The 24,771-nt window shown below is 46.8% G+C and overlaps 1 protein-coding gene across 10 annotated transcripts in view; it reads right to left on the bottom strand.

The window, feature by feature from the left end:
• The window catches only part of LOC125715410 (zinc finger protein 239-like), a 253,618-nt gene that overhangs the window by 39,700 nt on the left and 189,147 nt on the right, over positions 1-24,771 (bottom strand). Inside the window, exon 4 of one of the 10 annotated variants that reach the window (XM_048986891.1) lies at positions 742-888. The exons of 7 other annotated variants lie outside the window; for them this stretch is intronic. In XM_048986891.1, coding sequence (XP_048842848.1) covers positions 742-888 — 147 coding nt within the window. Of the gene's footprint in view, positions 1-741; positions 889-2,946; positions 3,046-24,771 lie in introns of those variants that run through there. 2 more of the 10 variants (XM_048986884.1, XM_048986897.1) reach the window with 2 other exon arrangements.

Genomic DNA, 24,771 nt, shown 5'->3' with positions numbered 1-24,771 from the left:
CGGGAACTCAGCCCGATTGTAGTTCCCTGGAAGAAGTTCCAGAACCCTTTAGTGCTTCCTCCAGACTAGGTCCTTTTTGTTCAAATACGGTGGTGCTTATAGCATTAAACTTGCTGACTGGTTGACCACAAGCACTGGCGCTAACTTGGAAGGTACTCATAGGTGCAGAAAAAGAGATGCAGCAGAGCAAAAATTGAGCAGACATGGAGAACAAAAATAATTCCATTTAATGCATCAACCAATACATTTTTTGCTTGCATCTCCATCTTTTTGTATCAGAAGCTTCAATCGCTACCAATATAGTTCTGTCTAATATCGCCGGTGCAAGGGGTGAAACTTGCCAGCGCTTATTAGTGAGACGTCATATACATGTGATAGGTTCATATAAGCAAAATATAAATAATTTGTGATCAATCCCTCCAGTAACTAACAAATAACAAAACAAATTATTCAACCTCCATTGTTTTGGAATGACTGTGTAGTTTCAAATAAAGTCATTGTGAACCTACAAACTTTTTGTGTCTTACATGCTTCAGCATAAAGGTCCCAGTTCCAGTTGCGTGGGGTGAAACTGATACACAAAAGTGGCTAGGAGCTGCAAGAGTTCCAGGTCGACACAGCCCAGAAACCCAAACCAGGCCCCGGAACTTTTGCCTTATCCTTTAACGACACAGATGAATGCCTGACACTGTTTGAAGGAATCGCCCGTCACAGCAGGAAACCTCTGACTGGCTGTATCACCTCCACTCGCCTTGTCCCCCGGGCTCCTTCTCAGAAGGTGAGACGTCCACTCCTCCGAATTGCTGCATTTGTCGCCGCCCAACCTCTCCGTCATCACCCCGCTGGATCGGCTGCTTCTCATGAACACTGGGGTGGTGGAATTCAGCCCTAGAGAAAACACAGTTGCAGACTATGCAAATTTCCCACTGGTGGGACTAATAAAGGCTCAAGCAAACCACAAGCAAGATCAAGTTCATTGGATAGCAGTATGAGAGTACTGAACTACAACATGAATGCATTTTGCAGTCCACTTTCATCATTGCCATGAGGGAAAGTTGGGGTCCCACCAGACAAAGAAGCCTACCCCAGCTAAGAATAACTGGTAAATAAATTGACAGCAAATGTTATTCAGCTGAGATGGGGAACACAGGATTAATCTTTGGATCATTTTAGGATTTGACAGGTTTTAGGGAACGATTTTCTTCACGTGAGAACGTAGGATAGCCAGCAGAGACCCCTGCCAAAAGAACTAAACCCTTTTAGTGCATTTATGGACATATTTGTTTTGCTTTTTAAAAGAAAACACTTTCTTAAATGCAAAAATAAAATGATGTCAAAATTACTGAGAAAAGGTATACATATATCTTTATGGCATGAATTAAAATGGCCTTTACTCTCTGTGTTCTTGTACATTTGTAGGAGGCGTAAAAAAGTCCTGACAGGATTGTATCTCCTGAATGAGGTAGGAATGTTGTGCTCATGTTTGTGTGTGTAAGTGAATGTGAGTAAGATCTGTGTGTGTTTAAGTGTGTTACAGAATGAGTGTGTGTGTGTGAGCCTTTAAAGGAGCATGTGGCGGTTGGATAATTCAGTGTCTCAGTTTCACTAACCCAAGGCTGTCAGGGGGTAATTTTTATGTTATATTTATATCATAATTATGTAATACTATTCATATTAATCTAAATCTGCAAAATAATATTACTAAAGCCTTGAAATAGATCTAGTTGCGTAAACCCCATGCTTCCCTTTAGACTCACCCCTGCATGCTGCAGGTATCACTCCAACTAATGAAGCTGAAAACATGGCTTTTCTTCACCTTTCAGCTTAACAGCTGGTTTGATTACGGACTCTCACCAGTAAAGGTTTAGTAGCGATTGCAAGCACTGCTGTTGTTTTCTTTCACTCCACCTGAGTTCGCCATCTCTGTAATGGAACCGTCTCTTTGCTCTTAGTGTACAGACAGGCTCCAGCTCCGTGTTAAACTACGACAGCATCATTTTGACTGCTGTTGTGTTAACAGTGTTTTTACTGAGGAAAACTAGGGGCTGCTTAGGCTGAATCTTGTTATACTTTTCACGCTTACTTTGTATACTGGTTCCGCTCTGTGGACTGGTTCCATAGACTGGGTGCTTTCTGTTGAGATGTTGAATCATTGACGTTGTGCTATTGTGGTAAACTAATTCGGTTTTACAATGGACACACTGTACAGTATTTGCTTTTCTTTTGTTTGAAATGTTCCCAAACTTTAGACAGACATTTTTCGTCTTTCTATGACTGTCCTCACTATTTTCCCCGTCTTCCTCCATTGCGCCATCAAATCAACCCTGCTACACGTAATGCAGAATAAGCACTGTGCGACAGTATTAATCCTCCGAGTGAAACACGCTGATCACTAAGCAGCACATAGTTGTCCGGATTACACGAAGCATCGAAGCAAAGAATTTGCATCGAGATTTTTAGTAATCGAGTTATTCGAGTTACTCGGTGAATCGTTGCAGCCCTAATTACGTGATTTTTTTTTTACCCAATATAAGGCATTTTACATTTAAAAAAACTGCAACTATTAAACAATTAGAGTACATACATGTAAGCAAACACAAATTACGGAGTATTCCTAACTTTGGGCAACATATTAAAACTTTCTTCTGCAAGACGTCGGCACAAATATCCAAGATCGTCAACAGAAACATGACTGACGGGGCACATGTTTAATTATAAAAAGAACCACTTAACATTCTGACACTGTAATGGTACTTATAGCTAAGGAGTTCTCCTATACCGTTTATTATTCTCTACACTGAGAAGAGTGACATCCATCTCCCGCCTGCTAGCCCTGCCTTCCACATATCTCACATGCAGCTCATATCCGCACGAACTGTAAGTCAATGAAATCTCCCCAATGGGTGTACCGTGGTTGTTTTTTGATTATTAAAAAAGGTAATATACCTGCGTTCGATTCTCTCTCTGAGGCGGAACTCGGATGAAAAAAATCCCATCGGAAACATGCCTCCTTTCTGACGTTGAAGTTGGACAGAATTTTCCTATCTGAGATATCCGAGATTGTGACGTTATTTCAGCATGGCGGTTTACACACATAATAATAATAATAATAATAATAATAATACTACATTTTATTTATAATGCCCTTTACATCCCAGGATCTCAAAGGGCTACACGTTAAAATAAAAAGAGACAAAATAAATAGTTTAAAAGTAAACAAATTTAAAACCTCTAAGTGGAGGAACCAAAGGTTTTGTTAAAAAGAAAAGTCTTTAGATGCTTTTTAAAACAGTCAGTGGGTTGTGGTGCCCTCAGGAAGTCAGGGAGGGCATTCCATAGGCGTGGAGCAGCAGCACAGAAAGCCCCATCTCCCATAGTCTTCAGATTGGTTCTTGGTTTGTGGAGGAGGTTAGCCTGCGTAGAACGGAGAGAACGTGTTGCGCGTTGTGGGTTGATAAGTTCTTTGAGGTAGGGGGGGGAGGCATGTCCATGGACGCATTGGTGTGCAAGAAGCAAAACCTTATAGTCAATCCTGGCGGAGACGGGAAGCCAATGAAGTGAGTGAAGAATGGGAGTGATGTGCTCATGTTTTCGCACTCTCATCAGGATCCTTGCTGCAGAGTTTTGAATGTATTGGAGCCTCTGCAGGCTCTTGCTAGGTATCCCAAAGAGAAGTGCATTACAGTAGTCCAGTCTAGAGGAGATAAAGGCATGGACCAGCTTTTCGGCATCAGATAGGGAGAGAATGGGGCGGAGTTTGGAAATGTTCCGGAGATGGTAGAAGGAGGTCTTACAGAGATGGTTGATATGGGATTCAAAGGTGAGTTGGGGATCCATTTTTACGCCAAGATTTGTGACTGTTGATGAGAGAGAGATATTAGAGACAGAGAAGATGATACTGGTTATGGGTGATGATTTTATCTGGTGAGGGGTGCCAACCAGAATGGCCTCAGTTTTGGAACTGTTGAGTTGAAGGAAATTGTGATCCATCCAAACCTTTATCTCCTCCAGACAGACGGTGAGTTGAGATGGGGATAATGAGAGTGGCGTTGCAGCTGTGGCATTTACATAAAGCTGTGTATCGTCGGCGTAACAGTGAAAGGAAAATCCATGGCGGCTTATGACCTGACCGAGCGGAGAAAGGTAAAGAATGAAGAGCATGGGGCCAAGAACTGACCCCTGGGGAACGCCACAGGAGACTGTGTGTGGCTTTGAGGTGGAGTCACCCATAGCAAGGTACTCTATCCGGTTTGCGAGGTATGGTTGAAACCAGCTGAGGGCAATGTCAGTGAGTCCAAAGGTGGAATGTAGTCGATTTAATAAGATGTCATGGTCAACTATATCAAATACAGCAGATATGTCCATGGAGAATAAGCAAGGAGGAAGAGCCAGCATCGGATGACATCAGGAGATCATTTGAGACTCTTACGAGTGCAGTTTCTGTACCGTGGTTTGTCCGGAAACCAGATTGGAATTTTTCATAGAGGTTGTTGAGTTTCAGGTGGTTATGCAGCTGGATGGCTACTACTTTCTCAATCACTTTGGATATGAATGGGAGATTTGAGATGGGCCTATAATTGGAAAGGACTTCTGGGTCCAGGTTGTGTTTTTTGAGAAGTGGTTTTATAATGGCTTTTTTTAAGACAGATGGGATATGACCAGTTTGAAGAGAGGGGACTTAAGATAGTGATATGGGTCTGCACCAGGGAAGTTGGGAAAGGGTCTAAGGCACAGGTGGAGGGTTTCATCTTCCTGATGATGTTTTGCACCTCTTCTGTTGAAGCCAGAGAAAAGCAGTTTAGGCGCTGAGAAATAGCACATGTTGAGGAAATGGTTTGGATCTGAGGACCGGAAAGGGCAGAGCGAATATGTGCAATTTTGGATGTGAAATAATCCATGAAATGGTTGCACTGCTCTGCTGTGGTGCCAGTAAGTGGGAGGAGGGGTTGCGGTTCGAGGAGATGGTTAACAGTGGAGAAAAGCTGTTTGGAATTTCCCGCACTATTTCTGATGGCATCAGAAAAAAATTTCGACCTTGCCTCTATGAGAGATTTCGAATATTTTTATTGGTGCTCCCGGTAGGCTTGCTTGTGAACGGTAAGGCCAGATGCTTTATAGCGCCGCTCAAGGATCCGACCTGTTGTCTTCATTTTCCGAAGCCCATCTGTGAACCAGGGCGCTGAGCGTGAGAAGGTCACAGCTCTGGTTTTAACAGGGGCATGGTGGTCCAGAAGGCTACTCAGATGGCTGTTATAGTAGTCCACTGCTTCCTCAGCTGATGAAAAATTTGTGGAAAGATGCTGAAGGTCTGCTGCCACGTGTTCTGGATTGATGTTTTTGAGGTTCCTAAAGCAGATATTGTGTTCAGGCTTGGTGAGGCTAGAAGGAGATGGCAACTCCATAGAAATTACCTTGTGGTCGGAGACACCTAGGTCATACACCTGCAAGTTAGTGAGGGAGTTTGTGATGACCAGGTCCAAGGTGTGCCCCCTGTTGTGTGTAGGGACATCAACAAGTTTTAAATTAAAGCAGTCGAGCAATTGAAGAAACTCAGCAGCAAGGCGACAAGTGGGGGAGTCAACATGGATGTTCAAATCTCCTAAAATGATGACTTACATCAGTAATTTTACAAATCTTAAAAATGTTTATAATTATTAATAAATGTAATTGCACATGATCGATTTAGAGAATACCATATCGTTACCGTAAACAGTATCCTAGCATGCAATATCAGAATTTTACCAGACTTGTTAGGTTTTTTGGTTTGTTTATATTTCGCTTGCTTCTCGAAAAAAGAATATCGCTATGAATGTACCAAAATACTTTATAAAAGCTTTTAATGTGGTTTGACTAGTTCCTGTTTCTTGTGTGTTTGTCTCTCGGAAATAATAATCTTACTCCAAAAAACTGCTGAAATATAAAGCAACATCACACAGCAGCGTATTCATGGAGGCAGCCAAGTTTGTTCCGAGTTGTGGTACTGTAGCTCGAACGGGAGATTGTCGGACGTGATGTCACTCAATTTGGAATTTCCAAGTTCTGAGAGATAATCGAACGCATCATATGGTCTTTTATTTGCGCACATTATGTTTGTTTTATTTGGAGAGAATATTTTAATTTTAGATTCGGTTCTTTAATTGTCTGTACTGTTGATCGGAAAAGCCCGCAACTGAGGGTTTGTTAATTTTCTGATTTAGCAAACCAACACGCTACTCCAGTACTCTTTTGTTCTGGATACTCCTTTACTCTCACTAAAGTAGTGAGACTTTAGTACTTTTAACAGGGTTACTGCACAGACTTCAACATCACAATTAAGACACAAGACCTCAAAAAGGAAAAAAAATAGCATATACACAATTATTATTAAAAGATGGGCTACATTCCAACATTATCTCGAACATAATTACAAAGCTGTCGTCATTCACAGCTGACCTTAGCTCACGATGGACGAACGGTGCAATACTAATATATATGCGGTCTTATCCCTCCCGCAGGTGAACAACTTTACTATGACTGAATCTGGGAACATCGATCGAAACACTGTGTGTATTTCACTTCTGGCTCTGTACAAATGATGTTGGCTCACCGCGTATAGAGAATAAAGCACTTCGGCCGTACTGTAAGTGTTGCTCTTGTTGAAAACTAGATTGTTGCATGAATAGTTGCATGTTATGCTAACTGGAGAGTCAACAACAAGAACGGCAAACGCCCTGTTTGGGTTATAAAAACCAGACCCTGACAAGAGATATTGAGCTACTCTTGGTATGTACTGTTTTGTGCATCTAAGTGTGCTCCCTGATTTAAATCTGTGACGTCATTAAAGAGAGCTGACTTGCAACCAACCTTCGCCTCAGACTGCATCCTTCCCTCATCAACGGACTCGGTGGAGTCTAACTCCAACAATTTGGGGGCTCGTCCGGGATGAGGAGGAGGTTGTGCTAATTGGAACCAGAGACGAGGTCTTGCGGACGCGGACAGACTCGGGGCCCAGGGAAAAAAGGTAGGCAGAGCCTGTTTTATCAAACTCTGCATATTGGCTATTCCTAAAAAGTGGCTGGAAGTGTCTCAGGATCTGTCAACCAATATTGGGGCGAGGGTTTGTTGGGGGTGTAGCTCTGAAGGGTCTGGGACCCTTGAGAATAGTATCGTTGTTGAAGGGTCTGGGACCCCTGAGAATAGTATCGTTGTGGAGAGGTCTGGGACCTTTGAGTAAAGTAGTGTTGTTGAAGGGTCTGGGACCCTTGAGAATAGTATCGTTGTTGAAGGGTCTGGGACCCCTGAGAGTAGTATCGTTGTGGAGAGGTCTGGGACCTTTGAGTAAAGTAGTGTTGTAGAGGGGTCTGGGACCCGTGAGAATAGTATTGTTGTAGAAGGGTCTGGGACCCGGGAGGAAAGCACCGGTGTGAAAGGGTCGGGGACCCTGGAGGAGAGAAGGGAGAAGTACTGTTGAGGAGGGTCTGGGACCCGTGAGGAAAGCGCTGTGATAGAGGGTCTGGGACCTGGGAGCCTTCGCAGGGGGTCAGGGACCCTGTAAAACAGAGGGCTCTCAGATGTGACGGTGGGTCAGGGACCTCCGTCACAGAACCTATTGGCAAGGGTCTGGGACCCGTCCGTGGATTGGCACCCCACCTACTGCTGGCAGGTAGTAGGACAGCTGGGACTGAGCCGCCCGGGGATATAGGACCCCCAAGCAGCTCGTTTGGCTGGAGGAGTCAGGTTCATCCTCCCGAAAACGGGTCATTGTAGGCCCGAGGTATAGAGTCCTCGAAGCTACCCTTGTAAATAAAGTGTATTTAGTGCGAGTTGGTGACTGGGGGTTGGTGGGGAACTGGTGTGAGATAAGGTGTACATAGAGCCATTTATTCTTTGCATTTACAATTGATTACTTACTGTTTACTGTTTACCGTTGTCCGTGGCTTGATAATTGTGTGTGTTTATGTTTTGGTGGTGTTTATTGGTGGGGCACTCAGTGACAGCGAAAAGGTGTACTAAGTGTGGGTGGGTGAATCCACATCCTGAGGCGCAAGGGCTATTAGATCAGGAAAAGCGTAGGTCGGATAAGGTAAAACATGGAGCACGAATTTGATAGAGAATTGGATGACGGAGGCTGGGGTCCACCAGTGCGCGGGCGGTGGAAGCCTCTGTCTGAACAAATGCAGTTGCTAAAAATAGCAGTGGGTAAAGCAGCACAGGAAAAGGGCCGAGAGAGAGAGAAGGCAGATGCGTGGAAGCGTATGGGGATTGCAGTAAAAAGTGCTGGATACAAACCAGAGGATAGACAATCATTAGGAGCACTTTTATGGCGTAAGGAAAGGGAGCATAGAGGCCTGAAAGATGAGGCAGGATGTCAGCTGGAAAAAGCAGGGGTGTTACAACGGGGAAAGTGGAGAAAAGAGGGAGTGAAACAGGAGCAGGAGAGGCAAGTGTGGGCTCGCCTAGCCATTTTCTGGCAAGGGATCGATCACCTGCATAGGGAAAGTGGAGATAACGATAACTGTGACCCAGTCCCGGAGGGGCAGGGAACTAGGAAAAGTGACAAACAACCCCCGGCGTACACCAGCCGTGGGGGATTTCCCACCGCTCCCCCGGCGCACATATGTCCAGTAATACATGTTACTGGGGGAACGGTCCAGGTTCAAACCCAGGGGGAAGGGAACCTCCTGGGAAGGGATGGCGGTAGTGTGGAGGAAAGAGACTCGGATTGTGAAACCGCTAGGGATTCCGAGGGAGAAAGTACGGGCACCCCTGGTAAAGGCAGCACTAAGCAAGCCTTCCAGGAAAGGGTGATCAGAGAGCAAAAGGAGGAGGCAGCCCGGGGTAATAGGGGCAGCCTCACCCCTCTCCGAGACCGGGGACGGGTTAGGAGAGGGGAAGTTGAGATTATTGGTGAATTGTCGGGGTATTGTGAGGAAGATGAGGATGAGAAAGTGTTGATTGATTTGGACGGTGAACAATGCGAGGGGGTAGAGCCTGAGAGAAGGGAATCCTCAGGGAAACTGATTCTCAGGTCCCGCATTCTACAGCGGCGACCTAGCCTGAAGTCTAAGCAGTTTCCCCTATTAAGGGGGGCTTCAGGAGGCCCAGAGAGATACAAGCCGTTCTCCTTAGGAGACGTGCAGGCACTAGCAGACAAGATGCCCCCTCCTGCAGACGGGGGAGGTCACTGGATGGATAAATTAGACCAGCTGACGCAGGGAACAAAGTTGGCCATGGGTGATTTCAGAGCAGTGGCTGCGAGGTGCCTCACTAAACATTCTCTGCAGGAAATAGAGGAAATGGCAGGGACACTCACTCGCAGCGATGGTGTGATTCTAACAGACGTAGTGCTGGGCTTGGGGGAAGCCATGCGGGAGATGTTCCCCGCCCCAAGTGGGGCTAGCATGCCAAAATTTACGTGGGACCCTAAAACCCCCCCCAGAGAATATTTGGACAAATGTAAGGAGGATTGGACGCGGAGAACTGGGTGTCACCCGGGGCAGGCGGGGGTTCAGCAGGAGTGGTTCCGGCGAGCGGTCCTGGAAGGTGTCCCTGAGCAAGTGAAAGCAGCTATTTTGGCTAATCCTGACCTCCCAGGCGCTGAGTCCCCCGTGTGGGATAGACATGTGTTGCATCATCTTCAGAGAGCGAGGGACGAGGCCACAAAAGAGGAAGGAGGTCTGAAAGATTTACAGACACAGTTGTTGAAACTGCAGGTGGGAGAAGCGAGACAAAAAGCACAGACTTACAAAAAGAAAGGGCAGGGGAGACAGATGGTGGCAGGAGCACCACCACCCCAGTTCGGCCCATGGGTTGGACAAAATACCAATTACAGTAATCGAGGTTGGGGTCCCCAGCAATGGGGAAGAGGCCGTGGGGGCCGAGGCCGGGGAGTCGGGAACTGGGGATGGGGCCGGGGTATGTCGCAGAGGTGGCCACCGCAGGGAGCTTGTTTCCGGTGTGGGGCTGTGGGTCATTGGGCCAGGGAGTGCGGAGCAGGACAGGCCCAAGGAGGACCCCCAGCAGGACAAGCGACTGCACCCAATCCACAGGCTGTTCCCGGAGGAGGGCAGTACCCCACCCTCACAGGATCCGAGGACTGGGAGTGGGGAGACCCCTCCCAGTGACGGTGCCCACGGGTGGCCCGGGACGCAGGGGGGGCAGACCCCATGCTGTCCCTAATGGTCATGGACAAAGAACTGCCGTTCTTGGTGGACACAGGGGCCACATATTCGACTTTGAATGTGATGCCTAACCAACAACATCTTTCCACCACTACAGTGACCGTTGTGGGCTTCTCCGGGGAGGAGCAGAAACTGCCAGTGACTAAGCCTGTGAGAGTGCGGTTGGGGGGACAGACCTTTCTACACCCGTTTGTGGTCTCCGCTGCAGTGCCTGTGAACCTTCTGGGGCGGGACATGCTGGTGAAGCTGGGGGCTTCAATTCTGTGTAATGCTGATGGTGTGGTTGTCACCCTCCCCGAAGGGACCCGCCTGCCATGTGACGGAGCGACAGGCGGCACCGGGCAGTGGCTGATGCAACCTGTGTCACAACACCCGGTGGCTGACATCTACTGGGGCCTCCTGCAGCCTAGCCCGGCGGGTATCCTGGCGGTGTACTCCGCGTGGCGCTCCTGGATCTCCCTCCTGGAACCCTACGTTCCTCCGCCCGACCCCCCACATGTGACACTGTTTTATGACCGAAATTCCACAGAATGGTATGGGGACCTGTTTTCTGAGCAACTGGAAGGCCACGAGTGGCAAGTTGCTTCCCAAAACATTTATGTAGGTCCCGAGGGGGTGGCCTCAGCGGTCCACCTGTCTCCGGAGCAACTGCCCTGGTACAGGATGGGAGAGGAGGCGGTGCCACACGTCTCACTCGCCCTACATCCTAAGCATCAGGCCAAAGATTTAGGCCCAATGGTGAAAAGAGCCACTTCAGCTACAGACTGGGTTCTCACCCAGATCCCTCAAATCTCGTACTCCCCCTCCTGCAGTTCCTACTGTATTCAAACTAAGGTGACAGACACAGCCATGTTACAGCATGAACAATTGTCTAGGGACCATTGTAGGGAAAAGATGGATCATCCCGGTGCAGCAGCACTACTGGCTTCTCTGCCAGACTCACTGTGGTCCAACAGCCCCACTGATGTTGGTTTGGTGGACTGCACGCCCGTCGACTTCCTACTGCACCCCAGTGCTGGACCCCTCTGGGTCAAGCAATATCAACACAAACCAGCGGCAGAGGAAGGGATAGCAGAGACTGTAGCCGGTCTCTTACGGGCGGGTGTATTAGAAGGGTCCACTTCTCAGTGGAATACTCCTATACTCCCAGTAGAGAAGGCAGGAACAGGCAAGTATCGTATGGCGCACGACTTGCGCGCTATCAATGAGCTGCTGCTGACTCCCACTGTTCCGGTTCCTAATCCCTACGTCGCTCTCACCAATCTTACGCCGTCCCAAACATGGTTCACTTGCATTGATCTGGCTAATGCTTTCTTTTCTGTACCACTAGCACCCCACTGCAGGGATGTATTCTCGTTCACGTACAGGGGATGCCAGTTCAGGTACACGCGACTCCCACAGGGATTTGCTCTGTCTCCTGGGATTTTCAACCAGGTGTTGAAGCAGTCGTTGCAGGGCTGCCATCTCCCGGATGGGGTCACCCTCGTCCAGTACGTCGATGACTTGCTTATCGCGGCCCCGACAGCGGAGGCGGAACTCGAGGCAACGCGGTCAGTGCTCCTCTGGCTGGCAGAAAAAGGATTTAAGGTCAGTAAGGATAAGATACAGGTGGCCCGGACGGTGGTGTCCTTCCTGGGGAGGGTCCTGTCAGGTAAGGGAACAGGGCTCTCTCCGGCCCATCAGTCAGCCATCCTGAATCACCCTAAACCAATTACTGTGAAGGACATGTTGTCCTTTTTGGGACTGACCGGCTACAGCCGAACTTACATTGCAGATTACACAGGTCTGACGCAACCACTGCGGGCTCTGGTGCGGCCACATGGCCTGCGGAGCCTCAGCGCCACTCTGACGTGGGATCAACCTGCAGAGGAGGCTTTCATCACTCTCAAGCAGAGGTTGGCCCAAGCAGCTGATTTGGCGTTACCTGATTATTCTCTCCCATTTCATTTAGATGTTTCTGAAACTGGAGACGTCGTGAACGCCGTCTTGTTTCAGAAAAAGGGGGGAGAGAGGAAGGTATTGATGTATATTAGCACCAAACTCGACACCACAGAACAGCGACATCCATCATGCACCAGACATGTGGCAGGAGTGGCAAAAGCCGTGCAGAAAACAGCACACATTGTGATGGGCCATGCCCTACACATCCTGACCACGCACAGTGTGGTGGCCTATGTGAACTCACAAACGTTCACAATGACGTCTCTAAGACAGCAGAGGCTCAGCAAAATTTTTTGAGGCACCACATTTAACTTTTGTCCATGAGGGCATCAACATGGCTGATCGAATGGGGGGAGGGGCACCCCACGAATGTGAGGCCAGGGTTAGGAAAGAGGAAAAGGTCAGGGAGGACCTAACAGCCGAAAAGATAGAAGGTACGGAGGAGTGGTTTACCGATGGATGTTGTTTTCGAACAGAGAGTGGAAGTTTGCAAGCAGGTTTTGCAGTGGTAGCGAGAGAAGGCCTGGGATTCAGGACACTGAAAGCAGAGAGACTGGAGGGGGCCCAATCGGCCCAGAGAGCGGAGATCAGGGCAGTCATTGAAGCTTTAAAATTGGCCGAAGGTAAAGCAGTCACCCTCTATTCAGACTCAGCGTATGCGGTGGGGGCTGTGCATGTGGAACTCAGCCAGTGGCTGAGGGCTGGGTTCTTAATGGCAGGAAACAAACCGATTAAGCATGAGGCAGATATGAGAGAGTTAGTGGAGGCATTGATGCTTCCGGAGAAAATAGCTGTGGTAAAGTGCAAAGGACATGAGGGGTCAGGGACAGTGATAGCACAAGGCAATCAAGCAGCAGATGCGGAAGCAAAAGTGGCAGCGGGGTATGAGGTAAGCAGGCAGATGGTGACAGTAGAAGAGGAACTGGAGGGACAGGGCAGGCTGACCTCAAGCAGGATCCGAGTCATGCAGGCGCAAGCCTCCCCAGAGGAGAAGAACATGTGGGCAGAGAAGGGGGGCATAGAGACAGAGGGCCTGTGGTGTAACAGGGAGGGGAAGCCAGCCCTCCCTCTGGGAATTAGGCAACAGGTCATAGAGGAGGCACACGGTGTGGGGCACGTGGGGACAGGACAGATGCTTCACAATTTGAGAGCATGGTGGCATCCGTTCCTGAAGGATATGGTAAAGGAGTTTGTGAGAAGCTGTGAGATCTGTGCGCTGCACAACCCGAGACCCACGGTAAAACCAGAAAAGGGTCAGTTTCCAGCATGTCATAGGACTGGAGAGGAAATAGTCCTAGACTACACCGACATGATAATACCGGTGCGGGGGATGCGATATGTGCTGATGTGTGTGGATGCATTCTCAGGGTGGCCAGAAGCCTGGCCCACTAGGAGAGAAGACGGGGCCTCGGTGGTGAAGTTCCTAGTAAACCACTATATACCCAGGCATGGGTTCCCCGAGAGGGTGAGGTCAGACAATGGTTCACATTTCAAAAGCGAGGATCTGCAGAAGGCAGAAAGGGCGTTGGGACATATTAGAAATATACAAACAATTTTGGGTAAATTGGATGGATTTACTGAGGGTCACGTGTGCCTCATTCAAGCTACCTATCTGACGCTTTCCGGGGCTTGTATCATGAAGCCAGATTCCTTGTTTAGCCGATTGCGGATAAGTATTGTCGTGCACCAGGAAGAACCTAGGACCCACTGCACCAACGTAAGGTCTGACAGTGGGTTCAAGGATTTCATCCTGATACCTAATGGCAGTCAAGGTGCCATTGTCTAGCCTGTAGAGGTCTGTGCAGCCCTCCATGAATATGCCTCCCCAGACCATTGCTGACCCACCAGCAAACCGATCATGCTGAACAATGCTGCAGGCAGCATAACGTTCTCCATGGCTTCTCCAGACCCTTTCACGTCTGTCACATGTGCACAGGGTGAACCTGCTCTCATTTGTGAAAAGCACAGGGTGCCAGTGGCAGACCTGCAAATTCTGGTATTCTATGGAAAATGCCAATCGAGCTCCAGTGAAAAACTAGTGAAAAAACCGTCAGAAAAGATCAAGAGGGGAAAAATGCCAGTGGCCTCCACCTGTTAAACCATTCCTGTTTTGGGGGATCGTCTCATTGTTGCCCCTCTAGTTCACGTGTTGATAATTTCATTAACACCAAAGCAGCTGAAACTGATTAACAACTCCCTCTGCTACTTAACTGACCAGATCAATATCCCAGAAGTTTAATAGACTTGATGCTATACTCTGATTAAAAAGTGTTCCTTAAATTTTTTTAAGCAGTGTATATTTTTCAAGGGGGGAGGTTTAAGATGGCGGCCGGTGCATTCGTGTGTTTGTGGGGCTGAATCAAGATCTTTTGGTTTTCTCACCTAATACCTACTTGACAATGTTTACCTAAGCAACTTTGGCTTTGATAACCCTTAGTCATTAGCAACATCTACCTTTGAGCCCTTGGAGGGCGAAAAACCTGCCTGCCAGAGTGGTCACTGCCTCTGGCAGGGATGAGGGAGGCGCCTCTGGACGGACAACCGGCGGTGGCGGGACTGGGAAGTCCCGGGAAGGGGATACGGGCGCGGTCCTCTTCGGGACCCGGGGTACTCGAGGGATCGAGTCCCTGACAGCCCTAAAACCCCCCCAATTCGCCATACGCTCGGGTCGGTAATTATACCGGCTCAGGGGCGGTAGCTGGTCCAGAGTGATCGGCTCTAGTTCAGGGAACGAGAAGGGTGTGTCCTCCTCGTCCTCGCTGGAAGCCCCGAGCCTCGCCAGGTAGTAGGCTTCCATGGGGAGCGGTTCAGGAACGGAGGCCCGGACGAGCTCCTCTCTCTCTTCCTGTCCGAGAGGCCAGGAGTGGGCGAGGGAGCACGTGCCCAGGCTGATGGGCTCCGGCAGGGGCTTTCCTTTCCTCTGCTTCCTCTTTTTCTTTCGGTCTGTCATTCTGTCACGGTAACGGCGAGACGAGCCGGACGGAAGATCGCTCAGGAAGCGCGAGCGATCCAAAAACAGGCAGGCAGGCAGGAATCGGGGCAAATGAGGGTTTAATAGGGACAGGCACGGACATCCACTAAAAAAACACCACGAAATAACCATCAATGACAGACATGGAAACAGGGGAGACCAGGACTTAATTACAATAAAGCAGGGCAACATAACCGGATAGGGCTGGAAACAATCGGGGAAGCACACATGGGTAATCAGGTGGCATGGCACACATGAGGAGCGGACGAGTCAGGCGTCACAGTCACCAGCACTCCCTAAAAAAGGAAAAGGTGAACCTAGTTTATCTGAGCTGCAGGAAAATATCATGAGAATGATAGCAATCAAAATTAAAGTACCAATAGTCTTGCACAGTTATAACAAAGAATACAGAGTCTATTGAAGCTCTAAAAGAGCAGTCCGAATTTCTTTTTCAAGAAATTCAGGAGATGAAGAAAGACGTCCAAACAGTCAAAACAGTTAATGCTAGTCATGAGAAGAGGATATGGATATCAGTCCACGTCTTGCCCTGCCTTTTGTCCATCATTGATGTTAGTAGCGTTCCGATGTCCTGGTCTCCCCGTAGCCGTCTTCCCCTTAATAAATCCCCAGTTTTCCCCGACTTTCGGCTACCTATTTCGTTCTTCCCTGCCTGCCTACCCGTCCGCACCCGCGAATCCTGACAACTATACACCGATGACAATATGAATGTTCATAAACACGACACGATATTTTACGGCCCAGCCCAGTCGGATGCCGTTTCATCTTCACCGTCTTTTCCTTAATTAATTAGGCATATCATACTTTCAAAAAGTCCTTTTAAGGTCCCTTCTGGTGTCATCGCAGACATTGCGGCCCTGTCAGTCTCCAAGTCGAGTACTATCCCATCCCAACTACCTAGCTGGCCAGCTTGCAAGCTAACGGACCTTGTAGGTGCCCGCAGGCATCTTACGTTAAGCAAGATAAGTTTGGTGATAATTAATGCAGCTAGCGAAGTACTTACATAAAAACCTATTACTTGGGGGCGCAATAAGTTATCGGATTGACTAGTAAACGACAAGAAACATAAATAACACAATCAACAAAAATCTGCTGCCAAGTCAATCAGTACTTGTATTTCCCGCTGGCTCCATTTTGGACAGCAGTTAGACGAACTCTATCTGCATTCTATTAGTCATCCTGCTGGTCCTGGATGTAGTGGGTTGAATTTTGGACCGTATTTTAAACCACTGAAATTCTGGCAGCGTATTTGAAACAGCGAAAATAACGGGACTGAATATTGTAAAGCGCAAATAAGACGACTGAATATTACTGCTTGAATAATAAAGATGCGAATAAAACACATGGAATATTTTCAACTGAATTTCTTCTTTTCAAATTTATTTTGAAGCTAAATTAAGTTAACTGAATTCATGTGGTTGAATTATAAACACGCACTTTAAAATACGTATGTTTTGGAACTGAATTTTGGAAGCATTGTCATGTTGAGTATTCCGTAGCCACTATGAGAAACGTATATAAAGTTCTTATTAGCTGATATGACCCTCTTGGCTACTTAGTACCCTATACAACACAAGCAAAGATACTTGTGTAGCGCCTGTGGGACAAGAAAGGGGAGTGGGATGATCCCCATCTACCAGAGGAACTGCTGCACTCACGGCATACCTGGGAGGCAGAGCTGGAACACCTGCAAAAGAAAGCATTACCCAGGTGTTACTCCAGCCCAGAAATGGACATCTCCAGCCGTATGAGAGACATCCATGTGTTTCGCAATGCCTCAGAGCAGGCATATGGACCTGTTGCTTATCTCAGGACTGAGGATAAAAGGGGCGACATCGAGGTCTCCTCTCTTGCGGCACGCTCCCGCGTCGCACCCCAGAAGCAGCAGTCCATTCCACGGTTGGAGCTGTGTGCAGCCCTCACAGGTGCGCAGTTTTACAAGGTTATATCCACTGAACTAACCCTTCCCATCCGTAGCTGCACATTGTGGTCTGACTCACTGACTGTCCTTACATGGGTGTTGTCGGATTCATGTCGCGACAAAGTATTTGTGGGTACTCGAGTTGCGGAGATCCAGGAGCTGACAGCGGGAGACAACCCAGTTGATGACATCACGCGAGGACTCGCTCATCTGGATATGTATGACGTCAGCCGAATGGACCCATGTGAAGTGTCCACCACATGGATGGCCTGTGAAGCCGAGCCCGACTGTATGTTATTTATGTTCACAGACCACACACTATTTTACACGTAATAAGTGATAACGGTTGCCGAAAACTCGCAAATAAGAGTCTTCATTAAAAGAAGTTTGAGTCATCCAGATTCTGTTTGCGGTTATATCAGAGTTCTAACCGAACTCCCCACAGTGGTTTGAATATACCTACTCGGCACACAAACGCTCCATTACATATATACTTATTATTTTGGTGATCGATTTAAATCATATTATTAACATTGGAAACAGACGTTAATAATGTATTTTAATGCTATAAGACGTTAATAGCATACGTTAATTTTATCATCCATCCATCCATTTTCCAAACTGCTTATCCTACTGGGTTGCGGGGGGTCCGGAGCCTATCCCGGATGCAATGGGCATGAGGCTGGCAACAACCCAGTATGGGGGGCCAGCCCATCGCAGGACACACTCACACACCATTCAATCTCTACGGGCAATTTAGCAAGTCCAATTAGCCTCAGCATGTTTTTGGACTGTGGGGGGAAACCAGGGTACCCGGAGGAAAACCCACGATGACATGGGGAGAACATGCAAGCTCCACACACATGTGATCCAGGTGGAGAGTCAAACCCGTGTCCCAGAGGCGTGAGGCAACAGTGCTAACCACTGCACCACCATGCCGCCCCACTATTAATCTCAATTTTGCTAAATAAAAATATCTGGCTTGCATCAGTCACATGATGACCATTAACCAATGCTCACCCTTGACGGCAGAGCGCGCTGGTTACGAGCCGGGAACAAGCTCGCAAAGAGCACGTGCATTTTTTGCTGGCTGGGCGGTGCAGAGCTGTAGGGGAAACACAGAAATTATTTGGGAGACGCAGAGTGATGCAACAAAAACCAGTAAAGGTGTACAGCGTACACTATTGTCTATCGCAGACAGGAGTATTAGGTGATTATGTACACTTTAAATTGTCTTGTGGCAACTGACGAATTGAAACAAATGAGAATGCTGTGTCTGCACAGTGTGCAACAGCGCGACAAAACATTACCTGTCCTTTTATTAACTCCACAAGTAGTGGTGGTCATTAGCCGCTAGCTAACTGGGTGAGAGTGTCATGGGTCTAACTCTGTCCACCATTTTAGGGAACATATTTTGTTTTAAAGTAAGTTACCAGGCTTTCCCCTGCCTTTCTGGAGGGCTTATATTTCACTAAAAACTATCTAACATGCATATCTACATAATTATGGACTATTACGATATAAAAACACACACTGTATTTTAAAGAAAATTATAATTATATACAGAGTGTATTAGATTTATATTTCAAATATGACAAAATGCAGATTTTACAGAAGCAAAATTATTGTACCACTACAATTTAAACATTTAATAAGCTTGCTGCCTTGCACAGAGTGGATAGTCAAGCAAACTGAATCATCATAAATACATTATTGTATATTTTCTATTCTTATTGCTTTATTATTATAGCACAATGAATACATGATAAGGGAAGGATTCTGGATCAGCACCATGATGCAAACTTGTGGCCGTAGTATGTACAGTATTCTGGAGAATGTGTAAAACGTCACTGTATGTGCACAACACAGCCCTGCCGTCCAGCACTATCAGCAGCAGGGGCAGCAGCAACCCCTCAACAGCAACATCGTGCCCCATCAGGTAAAACATAAGCTATGTTTGCTTTGCATTGTTCTCACCCGATGACAGTGAGTATGATGCAATTCCATATTAGATTCCTGATAAATGTGGGTCGTTATTTAGCTTGGTTCTATGTGCCCCTTCAAACATCTCTGCACGGCCCTGCATAACCCTGTATTCCGTCAATTCGCAAATCATATTCAAGTAATCATTCAAAAGCACTACATAAGAACTTATATAACATCCTTACAGTTTATTGCACGCAGGCTATATTTTGTGCATTTATTGTTGACACTGATGTTTGGTTCGGTTGCATCAAGACATACTATGTTTGCCACTTTGCTCGGTTTGCTGAGTTCCCCTAATATTTTTTGTCATTACTGACACCTATTTATTGTATTTATTTTGCCTGTTTATACCTGTTTTACTATTTTTACTGTGTGACTACCGATAATGAAAGAAAAAAGTATTGTTCATGGCCTTTCACCTCTGTCGCAACCATTCACACAGACTGTATACCTCAGCCTTAATGTTACCGCAGTTAAGTTAGCCTCATATTCAACTTTCTGGCTTTAACAGTTTTTAACAGAAGTAAGGTGGGGCATTTCTAATGAGATGTGTGTTTAATGAATTGCGATGCCCAGTACATAGACAACGATGCACACCAATTGTTTTTGCGCTCCAAACCATTTTGTGATTTGGGTACATTTTATGGCTTTGTTCTTTCCAGTAACTTTTCTGGAGGACTGAATACGGCAAACGTTACATATTAGTTATCAGTCATAGTAGACGACCATACTTTTTTTTTATTATAGTCTTACAGTTTCTAATTTACATGCCAAAAACTATTTTGACTGGTAGTGTTTTCATTTTTTTGTGAGTTTAGCTTGAATTTTAGGGTTTGTGCTTAGTGGTTTGATTAAAGGAGAGGAGATTTTAGGAAACGTGTTTTAGCAATTCAGAAAAACTGTAAAATGTTAAGGCATGTCAGACTACTTTGAAAGTGGGTGAGAGGCCTCACACTCCAAAGGGTTACAGTAAATACTGATTATGCTGTGTTTCTTTTATGTTCCTCTTTTTGAGTCTGGTACTATGACAAAAAAATTCCCAATCTATCTATCTAGTGCTACTTCATTATTCCATCCTCTTTGTGCAACGTAGTAATGTAAAGTACTGTCAGTAAAACAGCATGATACTACCACCACCCTGCTTGACCATTGGTTCAGTATTCTTATGTTAAGAAAACAACCTCACCTTGATCCCCTGCAAACATCTCTTTTCATTGTGGCCAAGCAGAGAAGTTAATGACACATTCACATGTCATTGTGACTGCCCCCCACCCCCACCCCAGCCCGTGAATATGCAGCCATCAGCAGCCTTTCAGACTATTAGACAGACAGAACACACTAAGGAATGTGTCTGTTTTATTCAAGCACAGTACAGAACCATATGTTTTTTTATTTTTCATGACCATAGGTGAGGGTAGGAACGTAGATTGACTGGTAAATCGAGAGCTTCGCCTTTTGGCTCAGCTCTCTCTTCACCATGACAGACCGATGCAGCGCCCACATGACTGCTGACGCCACACCGATCCGCCCGTTGAACTCCCGTTCCATCGTTCCCCCACTCATGAACAAGATCCCGAGATACTAAAACTCCTCCACTTGGGGGAGGACCCCATCCCCAACCCGGAGAGAGCATTCTACGCTTTTCCGGCTGAGAACCATGGTCTCGGATTTGGAGGTGCTGATTCTCATCACAACCGCTTCACACTCGGCTGCGAACTGCTCCAGTGAGAGCTGAAGGTAACGGTCCGATGAGGCCAACAGAACCACATCATCGGCGAAAAGCAGAGACCTAATCCTGAGGTCACCGAATCGGACACCCTCAATGCCCTGGCTGCGCCTAGAAATTCTGTCCATTAAAGCTATGGACAGAATCGGTGACAAAGGGCAGCCCTGACGGAGTCCAACCCTCACCGGAAACAAGTCCGACTTATTGCCGCCCATGTGGACCAGGCTCTGGCACTGGTCATACAGGGACTGAACCGCCCTTAAAAGGGGGCCCGGAACCCCATACTCCCGGAGCACTCCCCACAGGACTCCCCGAGGGACACGGTCGAATGCACTCTCCAAGTCCACAAGACACATGTAGACTGGTTGGGTAAACTCCCATGAACCCTCCAAAACCCTGCTGAGAGTATAGAGCTGGTCCACTGTTCCACGGCCAGGGCGAAAACCACACTGCTCTTCCTGAATCCGAGGCTCGACAATCCGGCGGACCCTCCTCTCCAGGACCCCCGAATAGACCTTACCAGGGACGCTGAGGAGTGTGATCCCCCTATAGTTGGAGCACACCCTCCGGTCCCCCTTCTTAAAGAGGGGGACCACCACCCCGGTCTGCCAGTCCTGAGGCACTGCCCCCGATGTCCACGCGCTGCCGCAGCCAGGACAGCCCCACAGCATCCAGAGCCTTAAGGACGAATCTCATCCACCCCCGGGGCCCGGCCACCGAGGAGCTGTTTGACCACCTCAGTGACCTCCGCCCCAGAAATAGGCGAGTCCACCCCCAAGTCCCCACACTCTGCTTCCATATCGGAAGGCATGACGGTGGGATTGAGGAGGTCTTCGAAGTATTCCTTCCACCGACCCAAGACGTCCCGAGTTGAGGTCAGCAGCGCACCATCCCCACCATAAATAGTGTTGATGCTGCACCGCTTTCCCGCCCGGAGCCGCCGGATGGTGGACCAGAATCTCCTCGAAGCCGTACGGAAGTCGTTCTCCATGGCCTCGCCAAACTCCTCCCACACCCGAGTTTTTGCCTCAGCAACCGCCAAAGCCACATCCCGCTTGGCCTGCCGGTAGCCGTCAGCTGCATCTGGAGACCCACAGGCCAAAAAGGCCCGATAGGACTCCTTCTTCAGCTTGACGGTGAAGTAAAATACAAAATTCTAACTTCATCAATAAACTGACTAAAACACATTTTGATAGTTTTAGGCCATCTTTGCCTCACAGCAGAAACAATTTCTTAAATTTCACAGGCCATTTATTGCAGTATAATCAATTTATTAATGAAACTGGAATTTTGTCTAAATATAAGAAAATTATAATTGCTTAGATTTTCATTTTTGTAGTGAAGTTAAGATAAGAAGTTTTCATAATCACTGCTCTCCCTGGTGGATGTAATTAAGTTATAATTTTTGTCCCTGTATCAAACACACTTTAATGATCCATATTCAATACAAACCTGACACACATCTCACAAGTCTAATACTCATTATGAGTAGTTTAAAGAGGGAAGTTCACTTAAAAGCCCTGGACACTAACACGGTACAAAAAGGTGTCAGAGTTTGTTTTTTGGCAGAAGCTAAGAAAGCAGGTAACTGATGGTCAGATATTGCCATGACGAAAAATACATTTGATTTTTCCCTTATTCATCCACTTTATTAGGTACACCAGGTCAACTGCTTGTTAAATCTAATCAGCCAATCATATGTCAGCACTAACAGTCTGAGATGAATGCTCAACATACTAAGCTATGCAGCAGTCCAAGGAACAGGGAAAACAGAAGGGACTTAAGCACACTGGGACTGAAGGGCAAGAGACAGGGAGGAACACGATGGCCAGCGACACCTACTGGCCAAACCGGTTGGAGACATGAAGGGCAGGGCCAAATGGGTGCTGATTGTGAGAGCGCTTTAAATTGACACGCTGACTGTATATAACTATTATTGTGCTTTTTTGTTTGTAAATCTTTAAGTGACAATAAAATAAAATAAAAAAGGCTGTACAGATCAGCTACTTCCAAGGACACCTCTCACTGGCAGAGTTACATGACGTGCCCATTCTCCTTCAGGTCCGCACTGTATGGGTTACAAGTATTTAGGTATTAACAACTCAGTTTGGGTCAAGTTAACCTGAAGTACGAAGCCAACAGCGTCAACTCAGCATTTTTAAGAGTGAAGAAAACTAGCGGTGTGATATTGAAAAGCCAGAGTTACCGCCACTTATCCTCAAAGTTAATCGGCTAAACAAGGAATATGGCTTCACAATATAAGCCTCAGAAAGCGCCCGGTAGCTCACCATCAACACATTTATTTATTTAGCTTGCGGACACAAAATAATTTTTATTATGAAGACATGCACGCATGGCGTGAAAATGAAGGATGCGCTTCTTTGAAACTAGAAAAACCACTTTGCGTCACGCTTTCTGCCGGTAGCTTAAATGAAGCATATGAGGCGCTCAGTAAGTCCTTCAAATTTGCCATGTATGTTTTTAACGTAATGTTTGAAACAACCTGCACAGAAATTGCTGCATTTGTAATGCCATTGTCTGGCAGCAGGTGAGGGTTGGGTTTTATACACTTAATATTTTGAAACTCAGTTCTCATCTACCTCCATCCAGTTCAGAACCAATTGGTGCAAAGCAGGGAATAACCCAGGATGAGACACCCATTGCAAGGCACACTGACACATAACCACCTATGAACCATTTGGTAACTCTGTTTAGCCTGAGCATGGAGGTACCTGGAGGACACCTCGCGATAACATGGGGAAAACATGCAAGCTCCACACACATGAAACCCTAGCAGGGGCTTGAACCCAGCTCCTAGAAGCATGAGGCAACAGGGCTAGCCACTGCACCACCATGCCACCCTGCGTTACCACTAATAAAGTCATATATGTTCATAACTTTAATTTCTTCTCAAATATATACTGCAAGTTGTTCATCATCAGTAATCCATGTCTGCGATGTAATTTTGTAAATCCTACAGGTCACATGCATGCATGGTGTGAAAATGAAACCCAACTTCCCAATGCAACCCAAAGCTAACTTGCCTAAGTACAGACTCACGTGCACCACCTTCAAGTCTTGCTATAATTTCCTTTTTACGTTCTACAAATACCCTCACTGCTTTCCTCTTTGGTTTGCTGCAATCATGTTCACTTTCATAGGGGCCATGATTACTATATCACTAAACGTACTGTAGACAAAGCACTACAAAAATCATACCGAACAAAGGAACACACCATTCTCACGTCAAACTCGGTCAAGAGGTACTACGAAACAGACCGATTCACAGGCAAAAGCAACCCAGTAGGACCATTTGCATGTCAGTTCATCAAAGATGCATCTTGATTTGTACAAATTTAGCAGTTCCGTTTCGTCGTGATCAGTAAAAGACCAGTAACAACTCATTTTGGCCTAAAAAGTGGCAATATGTAACCTGTTTTAGAAGCAGCAGATTTAACTCTGCACATATTTAAATATTTGTCTTTTACATGCCTCTGACATGTCCCAAATTAGTAAGAGTTGCTGTTTGGCTGAATGTTTTCCATTTAGTATGAATTCAAATGATTCAACTTCTAAAGAGAACATGAGATCATTGTATTTGGATCATTGTTGAATGTTCATTGTTGAAGTTTTGTTGCTTTAGAATACCATGTGACCTACAATTTTAAAGATTTGATTATACATGCGGGGCGGCATGGTGGTGCAGTGGTTAGCACTGTTGCCTCACACCTCTGGGACCCGGGTTCGAGTATCCGCCTGGGTCACATGTGTGCAGAGTTTGCATGTTCTCCCCATGTTGTCGTGGGGTTCTCTCCGGTTTCCCCCCACAGTCCAAAAACATGCTGAGGCTAATTGGAGTTGCTAAATTGCCCGTAGGTGTGAATGGTGTGTGAGTGTGCCCTGCGATGGGCTGCCTCCCTGCCTCATGCCCATTGATTCTGGGATAGGCTCTGGATCCCCCACGACCCAGTAGGATAAGTGGTTTGGTTTGGAAAATGGATGGATGGATGATTACACATGCACATTTATCTAGTAAATGAAAACAAAC

The sequence above is a fragment of the Brienomyrus brachyistius genome, chromosome 20 (assembly GCF_023856365.1).
Source record: "Brienomyrus brachyistius isolate T26 chromosome 20, BBRACH_0.4, whole genome shotgun sequence".
Taxonomy (NCBI): domain Eukaryota; kingdom Metazoa; phylum Chordata; class Actinopteri; order Osteoglossiformes; family Mormyridae; genus Brienomyrus; species Brienomyrus brachyistius.
The sequence above is the reverse complement of the archived record's forward strand: the minus strand, read 5'-3'. Positions and strand labels throughout refer to the sequence as shown.